This window comes from Athalia rosae, chromosome 5 (genome assembly GCF_917208135.1).
Source record: "Athalia rosae chromosome 5, iyAthRosa1.1, whole genome shotgun sequence".
Classification (NCBI taxonomy): Eukaryota; Metazoa; Arthropoda; class Insecta; order Hymenoptera; family Athaliidae; genus Athalia; species Athalia rosae.
Genome location: NC_064030.1, coordinates 1,612,050 through 1,630,236, shown reverse-complemented (window position 1 = coordinate 1,630,236; position 18,187 = coordinate 1,612,050). Strand labels below are relative to the sequence as shown.

Below are 18,187 nucleotides of genomic sequence, written 5' to 3'. Positions count from 1 at the left end.
CATATTATCTGTTTTTTAATATGAGTACGCAAATTTACCTGAAATTTTGAGAAAAACTTGATCAATATTTTAACATTACAGAATTTTTTTTTTGTGTCATCCTTGTGGTATACGTAACTCAATATAAATGGAAGGTCCAGGCTATCTGTGCAAATGATAGGTACTAGATAACGAAATTTAAGTTACAATTCTGAAAGTACACATCTATAATCTACACAACAGATCGAATCATATAAATCTGCATTCTCCGTCAAAAACTAGGTATCTAGCCATGAAGGTGCTATGGATTTTTTTGTGACAGTTATTTATTCTGGGTAATGATTTGGGTACATAAAAAACAAAACCATAATCTTGAAAATAAAGCTTTGTATTTTACTTCTCCATAAAAGTTAACATAATTGACTGAGTCTTATTTTCAATTACTGTTTTGTAATGTTATTCTAGATCACCAAAGGTCACAGGTGAAAAGAGAAAATTATAAAGAATACTTTATGGATAGATGTTTATTCAGTCATTACTCATAGTCGTCACATTTGCAACTTACAGGTTCATCTTCAGCTTCCAGGTTGATGTGGGTGCCAAACTTGGCATATAGCTGTGCCTTTAAATCACTCATTACACCTTTGAGCTCTGAAGATTTCTTTTCAAGTGCAGCAATCTCTGCCCATTTCTTCTCTGTAGCCTCTTGCAGTGATTTCTGTCAAAAGACAATACTGTGAATAATTTTGTATAAAAGTAATTTGATCAGTAGATTGCACCATTCGAATACCTTTCAATTTGTCAAGGGTATGGTAAAATTTCAAAGTTCTTGATAGTTTAAATATTTACAGAATAATTAGTTCTGGATTAGAACTTTGCAAGAAGTGACATTTTCATACTAGTACCACATGACAAGGGTATAGATGAATGGAAGTAATTGTAAGTGTAATTATAAAGAATAACCTGAGTTTTTTCAAGATCCTGATCAACAAAGACTTCCCCAATGAGGTAAGGTATTTTCACGTCATCATCCAGCAGCAGGGCAAGTTCGTCACAGGCATCTTCCAGATTCTTTATATCATTCTGTAATATTAGAATTAAGAAATCTATAGAATTTACGTGCAAATTAGTATGAGAATGAAAAACATGGGGCCAGTGATGGGGTATACCTGCATAGATTTCAATTCGTCCCTGTAGTCTTCCAGTTTAGCATTGTGCCTCGCAAATTTGTTGATCTTTTGCTGATCTTCGTACGTGATGTGCACGTCAGAATCCTGTCAACGAAGATAGGGATTTAGAAGTTGGGTCGAATCATTCGATCGAGCAGTCATAGGTAATGATCTAGTAAAAAATCGTCGTGACAATTTTCTTATACTAACCGGTTGGAAACCCGCTTGTGTATTTTGTCCACCTGCCATATTTTTTTAATTGAATAAATACTATGAGGTTTTGGTGAAACGAGTCAAATACACTAATTGAAACACCAACAAACAGGATATGCTCTAAGCAAACAGGCAATGCCAAATATGACTTGTGACCGCACATGCACTATCTTTCTGAAGTTAGGTTTGGTCCCAAGTATCGAACTTTTGGAGCATTTTGATCGAAAGTAGTAGCTCGAACATAGCGATAGTAGCCAGAGAATCTGTCAACTGCTTTGTAAACTGTCTGTCGGAAGTTTGTAAACCTTGTGATAATTAAATTTTATTTATTTTGATTAAATCAGGCTGACGACTTGTGTAAAATGTTCATCAAATCATTCAAAGTAAAAAGTAACAGCCCACTAAAGGGCTCCGAAAGGTAAAAATACTCATTACTGTTGAATAACCTCAATACTAAACACTCTTGATGTTATGTTTGTGTTTTGTCTAAAATCTTGTTAATCCTAGAACCAATTCGACTATAAATTTTTTAGAAAGAAATTATACGCTGAAATAGCAGCTGCATTTCCTACCTTAACAGATGAGCAAATCCAGAATTTATTGCCAAGGAGAGACTCTATCAGTTCTCTAAAGATAATGACTCACAGTGGGGAAATTGGCAAGTTGTTCTGTGCTTCAGAAGTACCAATGTTCTTTCAACTGGACTCAGGAATTTATCCCACTATTTTTACTCTCTGGCATCATCCTGATTTGCTTTATAACTTTACAACTCATGATGGCGTTATACAGAAACTTGCAAGTGGCGCAAATCTTATGCTCCCTGGCGTTGTGCTAGATGGACCATCCTCTCTCCATGCCTATGGAAAACTGAATAAAGGAACTCCTGTTTCTATAAACACTGTTGACAACAAGGTCCTACTATAATGAATTCGCAGACAGCCAGTTATAAGCGCTTTACCGATATGCTAGAATCCAATGCAGCTTTGCCATAATTTATTCCAGGCACCTGTGGCTGTAGGAGTTGCCGCTCATTCGAGTTATGATATGTACATGGCTGCTGGGCGTGGAAAATGTGTAGACATATTACATACTCTAGGTGATTCTCTTTGTCAACTTGGCAAGCCTCCACTTAGACCACACCTTGGAGCTGCATTTATTGAACATCGAGGACAGGAGGATGAAGTGCAAAAAGAAGCAGGCAATACTTTGGAACATGGGATCGAGGAACTAGATATTCGAGGTGAAATTGATACCAAAGCGGTAGTAGACCGCCTTATGGCAAGTATGGCAAACCTAAAATCCACTAATGATTCGTCTGTTGTACCAAATTCTGCATCGAATATCTTAATTTTCCTGAATTTGTACAGCAAGATACTGTAGAAACCTCTGAAAAGGAAGAGGAGCCTAAGGGAGACATAGTCGGAGTAGCAGAAATTAATCCCATTGAGGAGATGGATAAACTGTTGGAGTACTGTTTCCTAAAGGCTTGCAAAACTACTATCAAAAAAGGCGACCTTCCTATGCTGTCCTCAAATTTCTCCAAGAACCATTTACTCGCTGTTTGTCCAGCCCATCAAAGTATAGACATTAAAAAATCCAGTTACAAAAAATTGTCGGTATTCTTAGCCAGTATGAAAGCCAAAGGAGTTATCAATACCTCGACGATGAAGGGTGTAGAAACTATACTCTCTGTTAAAGTATGCAAAACAAGATCTGTGCTATCCTCTCATTATATTTTTTTCTAACACAGTTCAGCATGTAAGAAACTCTTGTTTGCAGATTGATCATCCACTGCTACAAGAACTAGTGATAACAGAGCAACCAGCCACTGTTGAACCAGTTATATCTAACGTACCTGTTGTTGCTGAGTGCTATCGAGTTACAGCAGACGTTTTACCTCTCTTGGCTGTATTTGGATATGAGTGAGTCTCGCTACTATTCTTAGAGGTTCAATACAAACTGAAATTATTTTTCTTTTTCTTTGTAGAAAAGGTGATATTCTGACCAGGATGGAAGTCCGAAAATGCTTCACGGATTATGTCAAAAAAGAAAGTTTGCAAGATGGAAAGTGGGTATCTGCTCTATGAATTTGCAAATTTCAAAATGATCAGAACCAATTACGTTCTAGGATGCTTACTCTGAACCCTCAACTTGCTGGCATCTTGCGGACGAAAGAGAATCAGGTAACTTTAGGTTGGGAAGATGCGCTGAACAAATTCATTGGGCGGATGACCCACACACACCAAGTAACCGTTGCTGGCACAAGGCTGGTTAGGAGTGGCAAATTGGAACCCATAGATATAACCATCGCCACTCGTTCAGGAAATAAAAAAGTAAGATTATACAGAGGTTCATAAACTTCAGATGAAATAAATTTTGATCTACCCATCTCTCACAGGTGACGCTGGTAAATAACCTAGAGACGTTCGGCATAAAACTCCAGGAATTTAGCAAAGAATGTCAAGGAATCGGAGCAAGCGCAACTATAACTGATGTACCTGGAAAGAAAACTCCTAGCGTACTAGTTCAGGGTAACCAAGTACTTTACGTATATAAACTACTCACCGGTGAGTAAACTTAATAAAATATAGACCAATATCTTCCTTCGTTAGTGAGTATGTTTATTGTTTTCACACTATTTCTGTTCCCAGAAAAATACCAAATCAATAAGAAATACTTGAGGGGTTTAGAATTCGCTCCAAAACAGCGAAAATAACGTACTTGCATTTAAAACAGACCGAAAAATTATTCAACCCGCAGTTGCCCCGGTTTTTCAATTCATACAATGGTAACAAATAAGCTGCCGGCAGAACCGTTAAACGAAAGCTCACATTATATGATATTGAATGTAAATGTAAAAAGGTAAATAAAATTATTATATCAAAACTAACTCAATTCATTAATCATTTTCATCAGCTTAGCAATATGACTATTATTAGTAGGTAGTCACAGAGGTAGACAGTCTCTAGCCAGATGATTTCAGTTTATGAAACGATTCATAACATAGGGAAATATTACTGCAAATTGATATAATATGAATGCATCGATTTTCAAAAAGAGTAATTGTGACATGATGCAGTTCTCATGGCTTTGCCAACTCAAACGAAAAACTTTGATCATTTGAAAAAACAGTTACTAGAATTTCCAATTCAATAATATTAGCAAATGGATTCTTTTTTCACTGAATAAGCACTTTGCCATATTATGAGATGTCTTCGATGAACCAGCAACCTACCCAGTTAGACACTGATGTGAGATAGACACGCTCGATCTGGATTGGATTGGATTGGATCAAGCAGCTGAGCATAAGCACTTGCATGTAATCTGTTTGAGAGATATTGTTACCAGTGAGTCACTTTTGCGTACAATAGGTGTTAGTCGCAATTAGAAAGATACTTATTACACCTGCTACAAACAATATATTTCTCAGAATCGTACATATGTATAATGTTCCTTCAACATCTCATGTGATACATATTACTATTATTTTATTATTATTATTATTATTGTTGTTGTTGTTGTTATAGTAATTATTAGAAAGATATAGTCATTTATGAGTCAAAACTTCCATAGCTTAAGCCCACTTAGTTGATTTGTGGAGACATTTGCAGGCTTGATTAATTACTCCACTACCAACAACAGTTGTTAGTTCATTGTAATTTTATTAGTATTTATTTATTTTTTAAGTCCTTGTAGAAATCTAAACTGCCAAGTGCGATATTTTTTAAGCTCTACCACAAGTTAATACAGTCAAGTAATGTAACACTGAACATGCTAGAAGTTCAATATACAGATAATTATTATAATAACTCAAATATAACCGAAACTTGTCATATTCATGACTGTTGTTATTAAAAATATTTACGAGGTTTGTAGAAAGTTTTTTTTAACGTCCCAGTGTTATGAGTGTTATAATTAGATTATTTTTCAATAAAATAATATACAGCAAGTACCATATAGCATAATAATTATTTAATCATATAATACTTACATATACTACATATCATTCCCTTATGTTTATGCATTTTTATAACTATACAGGATGTTAATGAATAATTCTGCCAAACTCAAGGGTGTGATAAAGTGTACTTGAGGTGTGTGGGGCGTCGTGATCAGGCGCCGCAGCGCATCGAAGGTCGCAGGTAAAGAGCATAGTCAACGCCTGGTCGTTGGCAATCCAATGCCCGTCCCCTACTTGAAAACTGTAATAGTCTTACAATTCAGAAGACGACGGCATTAGGCTGTGTTTCATTCGTTTTGTGTACTATTTATTAATTTTTTAGTTTTCAATTATTGCAGAAAATCAACATAATTGTCATTGAACAGGTGCTTATCTGGCGATTCTCGATACCCTGTATCGCCTGAACGCAACGCCCCAACCATGGGGTTGCTCATCTCATGTTACTTGGTCAAGTACGCTTTATCACCTATTTGAGTTTGGCAGAATTATTTGTTAACATCCTGTTCATACATACATACATAATACATATATATACATATGGATCCGTACCCGGGAAACGTATTATCTAAACGTAAAAATCTAAATTCCTACACACATACTCGGAGGTACTAGGGGAACAACTTTAGCGAAAAAAAATACTTTCGCCATGTATAATTCACGTGGACGAACCCATACATGTGTATACGAATTTATATGCATATAATTGTGTGTGAGAGATATATATAATCATAAATTGAGATGTGTACGCAAGCAATGGGAGGTAGCCATACTCAAAGTTGTGATTGTGGTTTTGCCAAAAAGCCTCTCCCCACTGAATAGTACTACAAAATATTATATTGTTCTAACAATTCTGATTCAATATTAGGTAATTATAATTATTTCACTCTTATAGGCGAAATTACTGCACCAAAAGCAAGGATAAAAGGATCGTTTTAGAGCTTTTTATACAAATGTCTGACATAAAACTGAAAGATACACTTCATGTAAAAAATAATAAAAAGTATACCAATGCGCCTAGTACTATGATCATACGGTAAACCATTTTTAAACCCCACTCATAGTGAAGGATAAATAAACTACCTTGTTTCTTGAGTTTCGAATCAGGAACAATTGAACTTTTATTTTTTTGAGCAATAAAAATGTCGTATTTTTGCTTTCAAGTGCTGTTTTTGTATTCGAAATCAATGTAGGCTGTGTTAATAAATTAATATCTGTAACACAGATTTGGTTTCATTTGTTCACCATTTCATTCTAACGTTAAGGAACCTTGGCAAAACCTTTCTGGAGAGTTTCACATTTATTACAATCATTTATAAAGTAGAATAGTGGTTTCATAAGAGATGATTATTCTTCATATAATTACAACCTTCGAAAGCTGAATGGGTCGTGGTGCAGATTCGTAGAATCAATAAAAAAAGAGTAAGCGCTCTTGAGCGCTGCCGGACAACAGCCTCCATCCTCGTTTAATATTTAGATACTGAATAATGGCACGCATGCAGATCAAGACTCCTGCAATATTTGTGATGAAAGGATGTTACTACAAAGAAATTTGAAGATTTTGCTATCTTCATGCTCTACCCTTAGAAATTGCTCCTATATTGAAGAATAGCAAGGCTCGAATGTGTTCAAATAAAAATGAGAAAATCGCATCAAATTCTGAAGTATTCGGTCGAATGCGATTGGTTAGTGATAGAATGGCAGTAGAAGATAGCTCTTTGGAAGTACTATTTGGCAAATAATATACTGAATGGTATACAACTTACCAAATGCCATGATCAGCCACCATAACCATGAGTTTTCACGCGATGCTAAGTCAGTGGAATGTTTAACAATGAGCGTCCACTTGGCCAATGACAAGCCAAATCCAGATAATGCTCCGTATCGAGAGGCAATTGTGTGACAGAAACACGTCATCAATAGGAATCCAATCCAGTTAAACAGGAATGCAACTGTGAAATATTGTAAATCGGCTAGGGTTACCAATTGGTAGATTTATAATTTCTAATGTATTCTCAATCATGCTTGTTAGAAAATTTATCCAGTATTTCGTCAAATTTAAACAGATGAAAATTGTGTAGAACAGCAATACTTTCGGTGAAAAAATGCAATATTTGATGATTGCCGAGGCAATGAACATTGACCATCAATTAGAACTAAATTGTAGTATATTTCACCTTATATTTCAGAAGTGAATGGTAAAGAGGACAGATTGTGCAACACACTTAAAATTGGCTAAGAAAGAAGAATTGTAGCAAGAGATATAAAACATTTCTCACCCATAAAAGCTGTGAAAAACATGAAGTCTGTGCCTAGCAAACCACTTTCGGTGTCACCCTCTGCAGCTTCTGTGTCTAAAGCAAGAAAGGCCAGTGGTTGTTGCGGTGGTCTTATACCCGGCTGTAAGAATTCCTAAGATCAACATGTAATCTCTGATGAAAATCAACTTGAAACAGGAGCAGGATTTGTCGTGTACCAACCACTAATTGTGGACGAGGATGAGGCGTAGTCTCTCCCTGCAAAGTCTTTTCTCGCTGTACTTCTTCATAACTAGGTAGCTTAGTTGCTACTTCGTATGGTGGTGGTGCAGAGAAGTCTGGCTTTGGTGGTGGTATTTCATCTACACTCATCTGTAAGGTCTGGTTATGTAATTTATAAATATGTAGAGCTTGCAGAAAAAAATGAAAGATAATGTCGAAAACTCTTTTACAAGGAAAATCAGATGCACTAGGAACATGGAAAAAGAAAATTGTTGTTCCCATCATAAAATACGATCAATCTGAGAATTAGGATTACTTATCGTTTATATAAAACTATAAAGCCATATCAACAGCGAATCCCTAATAATAATGTCCATGATCTTAACTTCAATTGCTCTTTTTGTGGTGTACCAAATATCTGCTCATTTAAAGCTAAGACAGGTACAAGGATAATTTACAAAATTGGAAAAATATGTGATACATTTTACCAAAGTCACGCAACATGAAAACTGTCATTGCAGCAACCAACAGTCGCAGATTACAATTGATTTACCATGACAGGAGTGGAAGGCGCAGCTTGACCTATGGAGACTACGTTAGCCCGAGTAATAATGTTGTTATTGGGATGTACTTGGATCGCTGGCAGAGCTACAGTAAGCGTGGGTATTTCGCTGGGGGCGCATGATATTGTGGAGGAATCGTTGTTTGCCTGTGATTGCTGAAAACATCGTTAATAATGAGCGTTGAGATTGAAAAGTGCAAAGAACAACAGGTGGATGAGAACATCATGTCTAATTATCTAAATATGGGTGGACGATGGGGGATAAATAGGTACTAGCCCTTCGTACTACATGCTCATAAGTAATATGATATAGAACAAATATCGTCAAGATAAACAAGATATTATTACCATATTGTATCGAATGTTGTTATCCATCCTCTTTAGGGTAACACACTGTTATTTAGAATTTGTTATTCAAATCGAATTCCGAACTATTAGAGGGTGCCAAGGCAATATATTTCTCACGAATGCAGAAAAGTTCATACAATCGATGGCCGACCATTGGCTGACAGCTGCAAAAATTGTGTCTCCGTAATTTCGACTGAAAATTCTGCGCCAACGCCGGAGCTCTAATGTCACTTCAAGAGCATTAAGCACACTGCAAGTACTTCTGTTTGCTTCAAGAGCACTTCAGTCAGTTCAGAATTCAGACACGTTCCGAGCCAGGGCAAGACAGGCACAGGAGCACAACAGCGAGTTGGGCAGGTAGAGCAAAGACTCATAACCCCTTTTATAAAATTTAGATTCTGTTCCAGAACTGTGCTAAGGATACACATTAACACGTGAAAAAATATGAATGTACTTGTTTCTTGCATTGGTAAGCCAGCTTGCACGTTGCCAAGAGTTTTGTCTACAAGATGCATAGCATTTACTGCAAAGAGAAAAGATGATAAAAACAGTCTTGACATTAATTCGCTAGAAGATGCTCCAGTCCTATTGGAAACTGATTCGGGGTTGAGCGAGGAACAAATTAAACAGCAAAGAAACAAATCTAGACTAAGAAATGCACATAGAAATGTTCTTCATAATTTGCCACCTTCTTATAACGAATCACATCGATTCCAAGACACAGTAAGATATAAGCGAAGAATGTTTGGCCGATATGGTATAGATGCTAGTGACGTTACTATTGGAATTGCCTGGCCAACAAAGAATGAAGTTGAAGAAATGAAAGAATACGAGTCCATTTGTTATCCAGAATCTATCCATCAGATATGGAATAAGATTGAGCAGAAAAACATTGAAAATGCAGAGGATATGCGAGCCAGGTAACATGTTATTAACATATGTATTTGGTGGACAAGCTAAATTAAGTTGTGACATTGATATATTTATTCTTTATTGATATTTTATTGTACAGAGAAGCAAATATAGTAAAGAATATGTTGAAAATGGATGCCTGGACTGCAGAATTGAATGCAAAAGTGGCTAAAAAGGAAGCAGAAGCCAGAGCTGCCAGAGAACGCAAGGAACGTTTGATAGAAGAAGTGAGACGCACCTTAGGTTTCTTGGTTAGTCCAAAAGACGAAAGGTTCAAATTAATGTTGGCTCAGAAAGATAAAGCTGAAGCTAAATTGAAGAAAGCTGCCAAAAAAGAGGCAAGACAACAAAAACTCATGGCTATGATTACAGCTGCAGCTGATAAAAAAACTGAAACAAATACAACCGATAGCCCAGATACCAAAAATAATAATGAGCCAGTACAATGATTAAAATGATGATTTTTGTTACTATTTCGCAATTAGGAAAACCCACAATTAGTATCCTTCTGTCAAAAAATATGGTAACTATTTATAAATAAATATAGAACATCTCCGAAATTGTAAATGTTATATTATATTTCCTTTTCTAATACAAAAACATTACACACAGTTTTGTAGGGACTAGGAGAAACCATAGTAATATTTAATAATCAATTACGTTCCAAGATATATCCAGGCACTGTTACAGACGTACCAGTCTGTCTAGAAATAGGAATGTGAACCAGCTGTGAGTAGTCTAAAAGTCAGCTGGAAAATGGAATCGTTTAGCAAATAGTTAATTGTATATCTCAGTATGCAGTGAACTAAAATGACACAATGGTGGGAATCAGTCGATCAGCTATTGCTGTTTGAAATGGGGATTATATTTTGATTATCCGCTATGTCTGTGCAGGTTGTTGAATTTTTGCCTTCAGAATTCATAGGTATGAAAATATCATCTTCACCCAATGTCTGATAAGCAACGACCTGTGCACTGCTAGTATCAAGATTATTCAATAATTGAACATCCTGGATTCGTGATTCGTCTAGAAAAATTACACGGATTTTTCCTTTCTCCGTATGTCAGGCTGACTGTAGCTGTGACGGTGAAGTCAATTCGTAAAACTGGAAGCTTAATTCTTCACTAAAAAGATTATCTGGCAAAATCGACTCCGGTTCTACCATATTCAGACCTAGGGTGGTTGGGTTCAGATCTGTGACTAGGTAACCCTCTCCAAGAAGTCCGCATTCTTCGGCTACAACCTCTTTCGAAACAGGATTCAGAAAGTCTGAAAACGGAATTAATACAGAGGTGTTCTTGTTTTATTTTCATGTTCATGTTTACCTGTTTCCTTAAGGTGACAATGCTGCTCAGTTTGACCATTTTGATGATTTTGATGATTAAAATTGTGATTTCCGTTATTTGGTATTACCATGGGTACCAAGTATTGCACTTCAACTTCTCTTTTTATTCCACTCAGAATCTGTTCTGCACAATGCTCAAGTGTAACCGAATTTATTATTTCATTGTCATCGTGTTGCTGAATGCTCGCTGTCGCCGCCGCAATTTCATCCATCGTGACAACCTGGCTGATAAGCTGAGACCTATAGAATTTAAAGAATATACAATGAAAAAATGCTTCAATAGAATCGCTCAGTTTCATACACACTAATCTGACGTAATTTCAAATTTTTTACCGCAAATTGTTTCCGTTGTTTTTTCGAAAACTAGTTTCTTGACCATTTTTAGCAAGTTGCCGTGTGAAGGTTCCCCCTCCGATCGGCGTTACCTGTCTAGGTCTCGTTTCTCCTCGATTGGCAATTGCCCACAGGTGACCTGCTCCATGCGGTGCCTTAGATCCCTTACGAAAATGAGGATTTATTGACAAATTATGTCGCACCGAATTCTTCCAACGGTCATCGTTGCTTTTGTAGTAAGGAAAATGTTCCCTGCAACAAATAGACACTCTAGTACTACGTGTGAAGACATAGAAACAACATAGAAGTTCGATGACCTTCGCCAAAAAATGTATTTATGTGTGGAATGCATACAGATCCCATGTAATTTTAAAAAGTTGTCGCTTTTCCTTAGAGCTTTCTTTAGGGGCGCAAAGCCCGGCAATCTATGTAGAAGTCTTCCGCAGAGACAGGCACGCGCTAGCACCCCACCACCACTTTAGCCCTTGGGTCCCCCTATTCGCATTCATAGCGTCGCCATCCCTACTTTAATCATTTCAAAATTCACCCTTGTCCTGTACGTAATTCTACTCGTCCTAAAGGTAATTTCCTTTACGGGTTTATCTGTCTCACACCTGCTCTTGTGCCGCGCGATGTCACGGTCGGTTAGATGCATACGATATATACTAACATGGCCCCTCCACTTCTAACTGCGATCAACGCACGTGCTTTTCAATTAATTAAATGAAATATACGAAAATTGATAAGACAATCAGGAAAATTTTTCTCTTTCGCCTCTTGGCAGATATAATTATTCCCGAATAGCTTGTAAATTTGAGTACCCACGCCATACATATGCATGGCAATGGGTATAACGCGGGCTGTTGTGGATGCTAGTAAACAGTTTATGCATACATCTATCGGTGGCTTGTTTTTTTATTTTATCCTATCGTATACTCATTTCAGCAATATATCCGAGAACGGTAATCAATTATCGAGGGCAGGTGATCCAAGCCATCTGTCGCAAGATAGAAAAATAATCGTCCGAAAAGCTGATAAACTCAATTTTTAAACGTTATCGTCACCACCCCCGCGTACTTCAGTGCGACCTAGGAGCTACAGGAGTTCTTGTTATGTTGCCAATAGAGGTGACAGCGAACAACCAATGAGCCTTAAGGTACAATTCCGCTGGATTTATAAGGGCTTTTTTTAAAAAAAAAAAAAAAGAAATATATATATATTTTTCTATACGTATGTATATTCTGGTGAGTCAAAAAAGCGCAATAGAAGCGTATACGCAAGTTTGGAAAGCTCGGTAGGCGCGGATCGAATTCAAGCCTAAAGAAGGGGTTGAGGGTGCGGGGATTCACCTGTACCAGGTGGTACCAAGCCTTAGAGGTGACGGGGTGCAGGGTGTACAGGGTGGTGGTAGCTCCAGCACTCTGGTACCAACCAGTACCACCCTCGGATATAACCGAGGTGGCTCATGCCCCTTGTGTATAAACTGCACCACCACCGTGTTAGCGAACGAATCGTTTTACCATGCAGCTGAAGTTGAATATGCCTACGAGATACTTAGCCGAAAAGAGGGAATGACACGCGCCTAGATAAATATTATGGGTACGGTTGCGGGACACCGCTAACAAAACGATAAAATAAGATTAGTAAAGAATGAACAAAAAAACATTGTATACGAATGTAACTTTAGGTCTATTCTTCATACTTTTTAGTTTTCGTATTATAATTTTGTGTAACAACGGCGATTCATATACTTACGAAATCCATTGGTAGATTGCTGAGACGGTCAGTTCACCCCTTTCCTGAAGTGCGTGCTCTATCAGTTCGGTATAGGTAAAGGGTGGCTTTTTCGGACCAACGTAGCGGCCAGCACCAAAACTTTTCGACTCGTTTACCACGTAGTTGTTGCTCGATGATAAAGTTGAAGAATTTATACCGTTCTGTACATGTACAGGTAGACCTCCGGATCCAGAGGTAGAAATTCCACCGTGAGTATAAGGTCTCCTGATCTCGTGCATGTAGGTGGAAGCGGACGATGCTGTCGAAGACGCTGACTGATTGCTCATTCCGTTACCGGTTGTGAATCTGTGGCTGACATTCGTTGTACCTAAACGTGATTCTCAGTTAAAAATACCTTCAAAATGAGTTAATAGCTTACACATTTGTAGTTTTTCGTAAATTCAGTCATGATTTGGTTGCAATGTCAGTGTAAATTATAGTGGTACAGCCTCGCATTTACAGCAACATTGTAGACAATTTGGTTGCACATCGCAGTTGTATTTCGTCTAGAAATTTCTTGAATAATCTTATTATTTTGAAGTGACCTTTCATCGTGGTTAAATCACACCGTGGTCTTGATTGTATGTCACTGCGGTGTGTCTTTTTAATTCGTAATTAGCCCAGGAGAAAAATTGAGGTAACTGACAGATTCTAATCACGATGAAATTAATAGATATCCTTGAAGCGTTCGACGAGGACGGACATAGTAACGATTGCCGAAGGCAATTTTCAACATTTTTGCACTACAAAATTACCATTTTGATTTCCTTTCGAACCAAACGGCGAACATCTATCTTCAGGTGCCTCGATTAGAGAATCAAGTTTAAAGTCCAAAAGCCAAGACAAATTTCCGTTCTCCTGGTCCTCCACAGGCTGCATATTTGGTGCCATAAATATTTCCGGTGCGTTATCGTTGTTGTTATTATTGTTATTATTGTTCACCAAATTTGAGGAATTGTGAGAGACGTGAACCGTTTCCCAGTATGGAATATGCCCGTAATCATCCTGCAGAGATTGCATATCGGTTAGAATCGATGAATTTAAAACGTTTGGATGATGGTTGTTCGTCAAGCTCGTCAAATTCGTCCCGAGATTTGATTCTTCCCAATTTCCATCGACCACTAAAACTTCAAGTCTAGCCATAGAACCCGAACTAGAAATCCCTTCTGACGACATCGGCGAAAATTCTGAATCCTGTACATATGTCATTGACCCGATGGGCTTTTGAGTTGAAATCGTTGACGATGAACCGTTTATCACGTTAGACTCCTGTGATTCCATTGGATGATATCGTTTTTTACCATTTTGGCAACTATCATCGCAGAAATTATCTATATCCAAATCATCGAAGACCTTCCGCTTTGCTCTCACACCGGAAGATTCAGTTGCTTCCCGATTCGGCATTCCGCCGCTTGTTCCCGACGATGGTCCGATCATCACGTAGTTGTACAAAATATATTCCCCAATTCTTTTTGACAATTAATTGTAAGTACGAAAATCCCACGGCTCTATGTATTTATTTATTCTTGCTATTATTATTTGTTTTTTTTTTTTAAATTTCTCCTCAATCGATGATTATTTATTTCGGAAGTAAACGTGTCTGACGTGGTTCACTAAAATAACATGGTTTTAACTTCAGTGTAATAATCGGTACAAGATCGCCTCTTCATATCTTCTTCAGCTACGACTGATCTGATACCTGATCAAGTTTTCTCACTCTTCATTAATGATACACGAAAGATATGTTTATTAATTATTATTGTTACTATTTAAAAACACAAAAACATTTACATATTCTTGGCACCATCGACGCTTATTTGGATCATCTGTATGCATCCGACTTCTAACTCAACTGCGGATTGAATTGTTTCGTATTTCTTCTCTTGACCGGCGCGTTCTTCACGATCATGCGCAAAGTCGATAAATTTACGCTCATGACCAGTGCTCATGACACGCGCGTGTTTGATGCGCAGACGAAGATGAACGCGTCGGCGTCATACATTGTGCGTACATTATGATTTTTGAGCCCGTAGAATTTCTCCCAGATCACGGATACTTCGGTTTACAATTATTTGACTAGTAAAAATACTTAAAATGAAGTACAAGTTTTGTTTTTGTTCCGGGTACGTCTAGAAACAATTGTTTTTCCGCTTTTCAGAAAATAATTCCGTTTCTGTCCGTAGCGAGGAACATATTCAAATATTGCTGAACCGCGTTCTAAAGTTTGCGCCACATGATATATTGACTTGTAAAAGAGTTTTAGTTTATTTATATTTGTTAATTGGTATTTTTTGGTAAAGCCTGATTTGCAGTACCATTAGCTGTTTTAATGGTAATTTCCTTTCTGTTTTTCAAACATTACTCGATAGTATGTTATCATCGTCCCCTTCATACCCTATCCATTAAGAATAGATACCTGTCTATTTTCGATGCCCTATCTACTCTCAACAACGTTATCATCCATTGTGCTAAAAATCATATTTTAATCTATGATTTTAATCGACTGCAGAAAATCAGTGAGAAAATCACTGGCATGGCTGTTCGATGCACATACAACCTAGCGCAACCTTCGGTAAAATCTGAAAACCTTGCGGGGTCAAGCATTTCGTTTGTGTGTGCGTATGGATACGTACGTGTATAATCACATACTCTGAACCGTACGCATCGTAGAGCTAGTAAACTAACGTCACAGTCACGTCGTTTGAAGGATGACATTTAAAATTAATAGTCGCTGTATTGGAAACCGAAAATAATAGCTAGTGCATAGTTTAAATTACGCAATTCTGAATGGATTGTTAAATAAAATACACAATATAAATATGGATGTGGACAACGAGTTTGATCAAAATTTGCTGCAACAGTTCAGCTGTCTGGGGACCACAGACAAAGATGACCTGGTGAAACAGCTTCAAAGGTTATTAGCTGGTAGTCACCTCAACGAAGCTACAGCAGCCTTTTTTTTGGACATGAATAATTGGTAAATCTACTTTTCAATATTTACGTGTCGAAGGTTAATCATGAGAACTTGCCTGTAAACAGAAGGGAGAAATTTGACGTAACCTCAATTTCTACATGTACATATACCGTACCCTCAAAACGCTATTCACCTTTAACCTATCACTTTAGGGACAAACATTGATCTCCTCTAAGACTGAAACAATTGTTACAGCACAAAAGAGTAAATATTCCTTGGTTTTGTTCGCCAACAGGAATCTTCAAGCAGCGATATGTAGCTATTTTGATTTTGAATCACCATTCAAACTACCTTCTATGGGATTGTTATGCGACTCTACCATTGGGGAAGGCGAATCAGTGCCTCCAAATACGAAATTTCGCAAATCCTGGCAAATACAAAATACAGGAACCGAGGCTTGGCCTGAAGGAACTTGTTTGCAGCACACAGGTGGAGTGAAAATGGGCGACTCTACTCCAGTTCCAGTTCCCTGTGTAGCACCAAAAGCTACCCTCGAATTAAGCGTAGAATTAGTAAGTCCAGTGGAACCAGGAGTTTACCAAAGCAAATGGAGAATGGCGACGCCGACTGGCTCTTATTTTGGTGGTAAGTTTCGAGTTTCAGACTCCAAATTACAATTCAGTTTTTTATCTCCCAAGCCACTTGATATCTTACGAACATTTTTTACTTGTAGATGTAATATGGGTTATAATAACAGTGTGTGAAGGAGGTACTTTGGCGGTCACTCAGCAGTTGCATCAACTAAGTACTTCACAGGCCAACGACGTCCAAATGTGCTAGCCCTTGTCTTTTTGTCTACATGACCGGAATTGTTTGTAAAAAAAGAATATGTCCTGAAACATCTTTTTTTAATTTTGTACTATGGCAACGGAGTACCATTTTCGATCTGTTCGATGTCAACCTTCAAATTTTGATCCACCAATTTTTGACTGGTTGGCCTTTGGATTTGTAATATAAACTCAATCAATTTTATTTGAAATACCCCTTGACTTCCACCTTAATAATCGTTCGCAGATGAACTCTTATGATTCTTAATTAGAAATAAAGCTTGTTCTGGCATACGTCTTGACATCCGGTGCTAAATTTAGTTTTACAAAAATATGGCTGCGCATCTCTAAATATCAATGAAAACCTACTTGTCCGATCAAGACGTACTGTTCAAAAACTTGAGATCCTTTTTTCTTCAAGATACAGTTCTATCATATTTATATGCACGTTTATCCCACAAAATTACGGCTCTTCTATTCAAAGTAATTGTAAACTATAATCTTTGAATGAGATTTGTATACTTCAATGATTTTTAATTAGTCTTAAAAACATATACATATTGAGAAATGAGTTTATTGAATATATAATTTTTAATAGGAAATAAAGTATACATGAAGAATTATGAAATGTACAATATAAATTATCAATATAACAAGGTACTTGCTCCACAATGCAGCCATATCCATTTGGATCTTTGGATGTCTATGGTATTCAATGAGCTCGAAATCCTCAGGCTTAAATTGATCAATATCTTGGGCTAACCTGGTAATATTCAATTTGGGAAATGGCTTTGGTATACGTTCAATCTGTTTTTGAAGTGGAGCAATTTGATTTAGGTAGACATGACAGTCCCCCATGGTATGAACGAATTCACCAGAAAAAAATTTGAGTTTACTTAGAAAAAATAGCTTAGTAAATTCCAAATTTGTTTTGTATTCCACTTTAGGCAGACCTTCAAACCTGTGACATGTGCTAACATATACGTGAGAAGGGTATAACTGGCAATGTTAAATGACACTCCAAGACCCATGTCTGCACTTCGTTGATACAGTAAACAAGATAATTCTTCATTAGCTACAGAGAATTGCACCAAGCAGTGGCAGGGTGGTAGAGCCATTCTTGGAATGGAATTTCGCGCCAAATCGTGGCTTGTCTAGTTGTTCAAGACCATTCGAGACCATGGTAACGATGTTAGGCAACGCTTTGCAGGAAGAGTGGACATGATTTGTACATGCTAGCTGCAGTTTACGCCATATACAACAGCCATCTACATTTTGAAATTGTGGCAGGATGTCTACAATTTGCCTTTGTTCGTATAACGGTACGGTTACTCAATGGTATAAAGATATCGAAACATTTTACTCATATG

At 37.3% G+C, this 18,187-nt stretch overlaps 7 protein-coding genes across 9 annotated transcripts; 3 read left to right on the top strand and 4 right to left on the bottom strand.

Annotated features, from left to right (window-relative positions):
• Positions 1–351: 351 nt before the first annotated feature.
• LOC105691285 (probable prefoldin subunit 4) lies at positions 352–1,542 on the bottom strand. Its single transcript, XM_012409653.3, has 4 exons — positions 1,359–1,542; positions 1,149–1,253; positions 943–1,062; positions 352–697 (listed from the first exon to the last, which is right to left on the bottom strand). Exons 1-4 carry the CDS (start codon positions 1,395–1,397, stop codon positions 515–517), a joined length of 447 nt encoding a protein of 148 aa, XP_012265076.2. The 5' UTR covers positions 1,398–1,542; the 3' UTR covers positions 352–514.
• Positions 1,543–1,587: 45 nt separating this feature from the next.
• On the top strand, positions 1,588–4,247 carry LOC105691283 (eukaryotic translation initiation factor 2D). Its single transcript, XM_012409648.3, has 9 exons — positions 1,588–1,779; positions 1,895–2,273; positions 2,364–2,639; positions 2,729–3,058; positions 3,141–3,283; positions 3,349–3,429; positions 3,490–3,694; positions 3,760–3,928; positions 4,013–4,247. Exons 1-9 carry the CDS (start codon positions 1,724–1,726, stop codon positions 4,075–4,077), a joined length of 1,704 nt encoding a protein of 567 aa, XP_012265071.2. The 5' UTR covers positions 1,588–1,723; the 3' UTR covers positions 4,078–4,247.
• A 1,064-nt stretch (positions 4,248–5,311) lies between these two features.
• Positions 5,312–8,875, bottom strand: LOC105691284 (NEDD4 family-interacting protein 1). 3 transcript variants are annotated; one of them, XM_012409650.3, is made up of 6 exons: positions 8,710–8,875; positions 8,353–8,517; positions 7,800–7,958; positions 7,599–7,731; positions 7,086–7,271; positions 5,312–6,831 (listed from the first exon to the last, which is right to left on the bottom strand). In XM_012409650.3, the coding sequence occupies exons 1-6, from the start codon at positions 8,734–8,736 to the stop codon at positions 6,728–6,730; spliced, it is 774 nt and encodes a 257-aa protein (XP_012265073.1). In that variant the 5' UTR covers positions 8,737–8,875; the 3' UTR covers positions 5,312–6,727. The 3 variants fall into 3 exon arrangements, with proteins under 3 accessions (XP_012265073.1, XP_012265075.1, XP_012265074.1); XM_012409652.3 differs by having other exon boundaries at positions 7,599–7,719; XM_012409651.3 differs by having other exon boundaries at positions 7,800–7,949.
• A 62-nt stretch (positions 8,876–8,937) lies between these two features.
• LOC105691244 (growth arrest and DNA damage-inducible proteins-interacting protein 1) lies at positions 8,938–10,181 on the top strand. The gene is made up of 2 exons (XM_012409587.3): positions 8,938–9,629; positions 9,722–10,181. The coding sequence occupies exons 1-2, from the start codon at positions 9,154–9,156 to the stop codon at positions 10,068–10,070; spliced, it is 825 nt and encodes a 274-aa protein (XP_012265010.2). The 5' UTR covers positions 8,938–9,153; the 3' UTR covers positions 10,071–10,181.
• Positions 10,178–15,239, bottom strand: LOC105691220 (probable serine/threonine-protein kinase ndrD). Its single transcript, XM_048655951.1, has 5 exons — positions 13,832–15,239; positions 13,056–13,404; positions 11,301–11,552; positions 10,948–11,207; positions 10,178–10,891 (listed from the first exon to the last, which is right to left on the bottom strand). The coding sequence occupies exons 1-5, from the start codon at positions 14,511–14,513 to the stop codon at positions 10,686–10,688; spliced, it is 1,749 nt and encodes a 582-aa protein (XP_048511908.1). The 5' UTR covers positions 14,514–15,239; the 3' UTR covers positions 10,178–10,685.
• A 453-nt stretch (positions 15,240–15,692) lies between these two features.
• Positions 15,693–17,499, top strand: LOC105691298 (protein ILRUN). Its single transcript, XM_012409686.3, has 3 exons — positions 15,693–16,053; positions 16,286–16,635; positions 16,724–17,499. The coding sequence occupies exons 1-3, from the start codon at positions 15,896–15,898 to the stop codon at positions 16,828–16,830; spliced, it is 615 nt and encodes a 204-aa protein (XP_012265109.1). The 5' UTR covers positions 15,693–15,895; the 3' UTR covers positions 16,831–17,499.
• Positions 16,910–17,935, bottom strand: LOC112694930 (thymidylate synthase-like). Its single transcript, XM_048655349.1, has 3 exons — positions 17,771–17,935; positions 17,479–17,624; positions 16,910–16,988 (listed from the first exon to the last, which is right to left on the bottom strand). The coding sequence occupies exons 1-3, from the start codon at positions 17,933–17,935 to the stop codon at positions 16,910–16,912; spliced, it is 390 nt and encodes a 129-aa protein (XP_048511306.1).
• Between the last annotated feature and the right edge of the window lie 252 nt (positions 17,936–18,187).

Coding starts and splice junctions, on each gene's coding strand:
- LOC105691285 (XM_012409653.3), bottom strand. CDS start 1,397: ATGGCAGGTGGACAAAATACACAAGCGGGTTTCCAACCG. Junction 1,254..1,358: donor CACAAGCGGGTTTCCAACCG/GTTAGTATAAGA, acceptor CTTCGTTGACAG/GATTCTGACGTGCACATCAC. Junction 698..942: donor AGGATCTTGAAAAAACTCAG/GTTATTCTTTAT, acceptor GTCTTTTGACAG/AAATCACTGCAAGAGGCTAC.
- LOC105691283 (XM_012409648.3), top strand. CDS start 1,724: ATGTTCATCAAATCATTCAAAGTAAAAAGTAACAGCCCACTAAAGGGC. Junction 3,430..3,489: donor GAAAGTTTGCAAGATGGAAA/GTGGGTATCTGC, acceptor ATTACGTTCTAG/GATGCTTACTCTGAACCCTC. Junction 3,929..4,012: donor CGTATATAAACTACTCACCG/GTGAGTAAACTT, acceptor TTCTGTTCCCAG/AAAAATACCAAATCAATAAG.
- LOC105691284 (XM_012409650.3), bottom strand. CDS start 8,736: ATGGATAACAACATTCGATACAATATG. Junction 8,518..8,709: donor ACAACATTCGATACAATATG/GTAATAATATCT, acceptor CGATGTTTTCAG/CAATCACAGGCAAACAACGA. Junction 7,272..7,598: donor GTTTTTCACAGCTTTTATGG/GTGAGAAATGTT, acceptor AATATTTCACAG/TTGCATTCCTGTTTAACTGG.
- LOC105691244 (XM_012409587.3), top strand. CDS start 9,154: ATGAATGTACTTGTTTCTTGCATTGGTAAGCCAGCTTGCACGTTGCCA. Junction 9,630..9,721: donor GCAGAGGATATGCGAGCCAG/GTAACATGTTAT, acceptor TTTATTGTACAG/AGAAGCAAATATAGTAAAGA.
- LOC105691220 (XM_048655951.1), bottom strand. CDS start 14,513: ATGATCGGACCATCGTCGGGAACAAGCGGCGGAATGCCGAATCGGGAA. Junction 11,553..13,055: donor GCAATCTACCAATGGATTTC/GTAAGTATATGA, acceptor TATTTGTTGCAG/GGAACATTTTCCTTACTACA. Junction 11,208..11,300: donor AACAACGGAAACAATTTGCG/GTAAAAAATTTG, acceptor TAAATTCTATAG/GTCTCAGCTTATCAGCCAGG.
- LOC105691298 (XM_012409686.3), top strand. CDS start 15,896: ATGGATGTGGACAACGAGTTTGATCAAAATTTGCTGCAACAGTTCAGC. Junction 16,054..16,285: donor TTTTTGGACATGAATAATTG/GTAAATCTACTT, acceptor GTTCGCCAACAG/GAATCTTCAAGCAGCGATAT. Junction 16,636..16,723: donor GACTGGCTCTTATTTTGGTG/GTAAGTTTCGAG, acceptor TTTTACTTGTAG/ATGTAATATGGGTTATAATA.
- LOC112694930 (XM_048655349.1), bottom strand. CDS start 17,935: ATGGCTCTACCACCCTGCCACTGCTTGGTGCAATTCTCTGTAGCTAAT. Junction 17,625..17,770: donor CACATGTCACAGGTTTGAAG/GTCTGCCTAAAG, acceptor CTTCAAAAACAG/ATTGAACGTATACCAAAGCC. Junction 16,989..17,478: donor ATGGCTGCATTGTGGAGCAA/GTACCTTGTTAT, acceptor ACAAATCCAAAG/GCCAACCAGTCAAAAATTGG.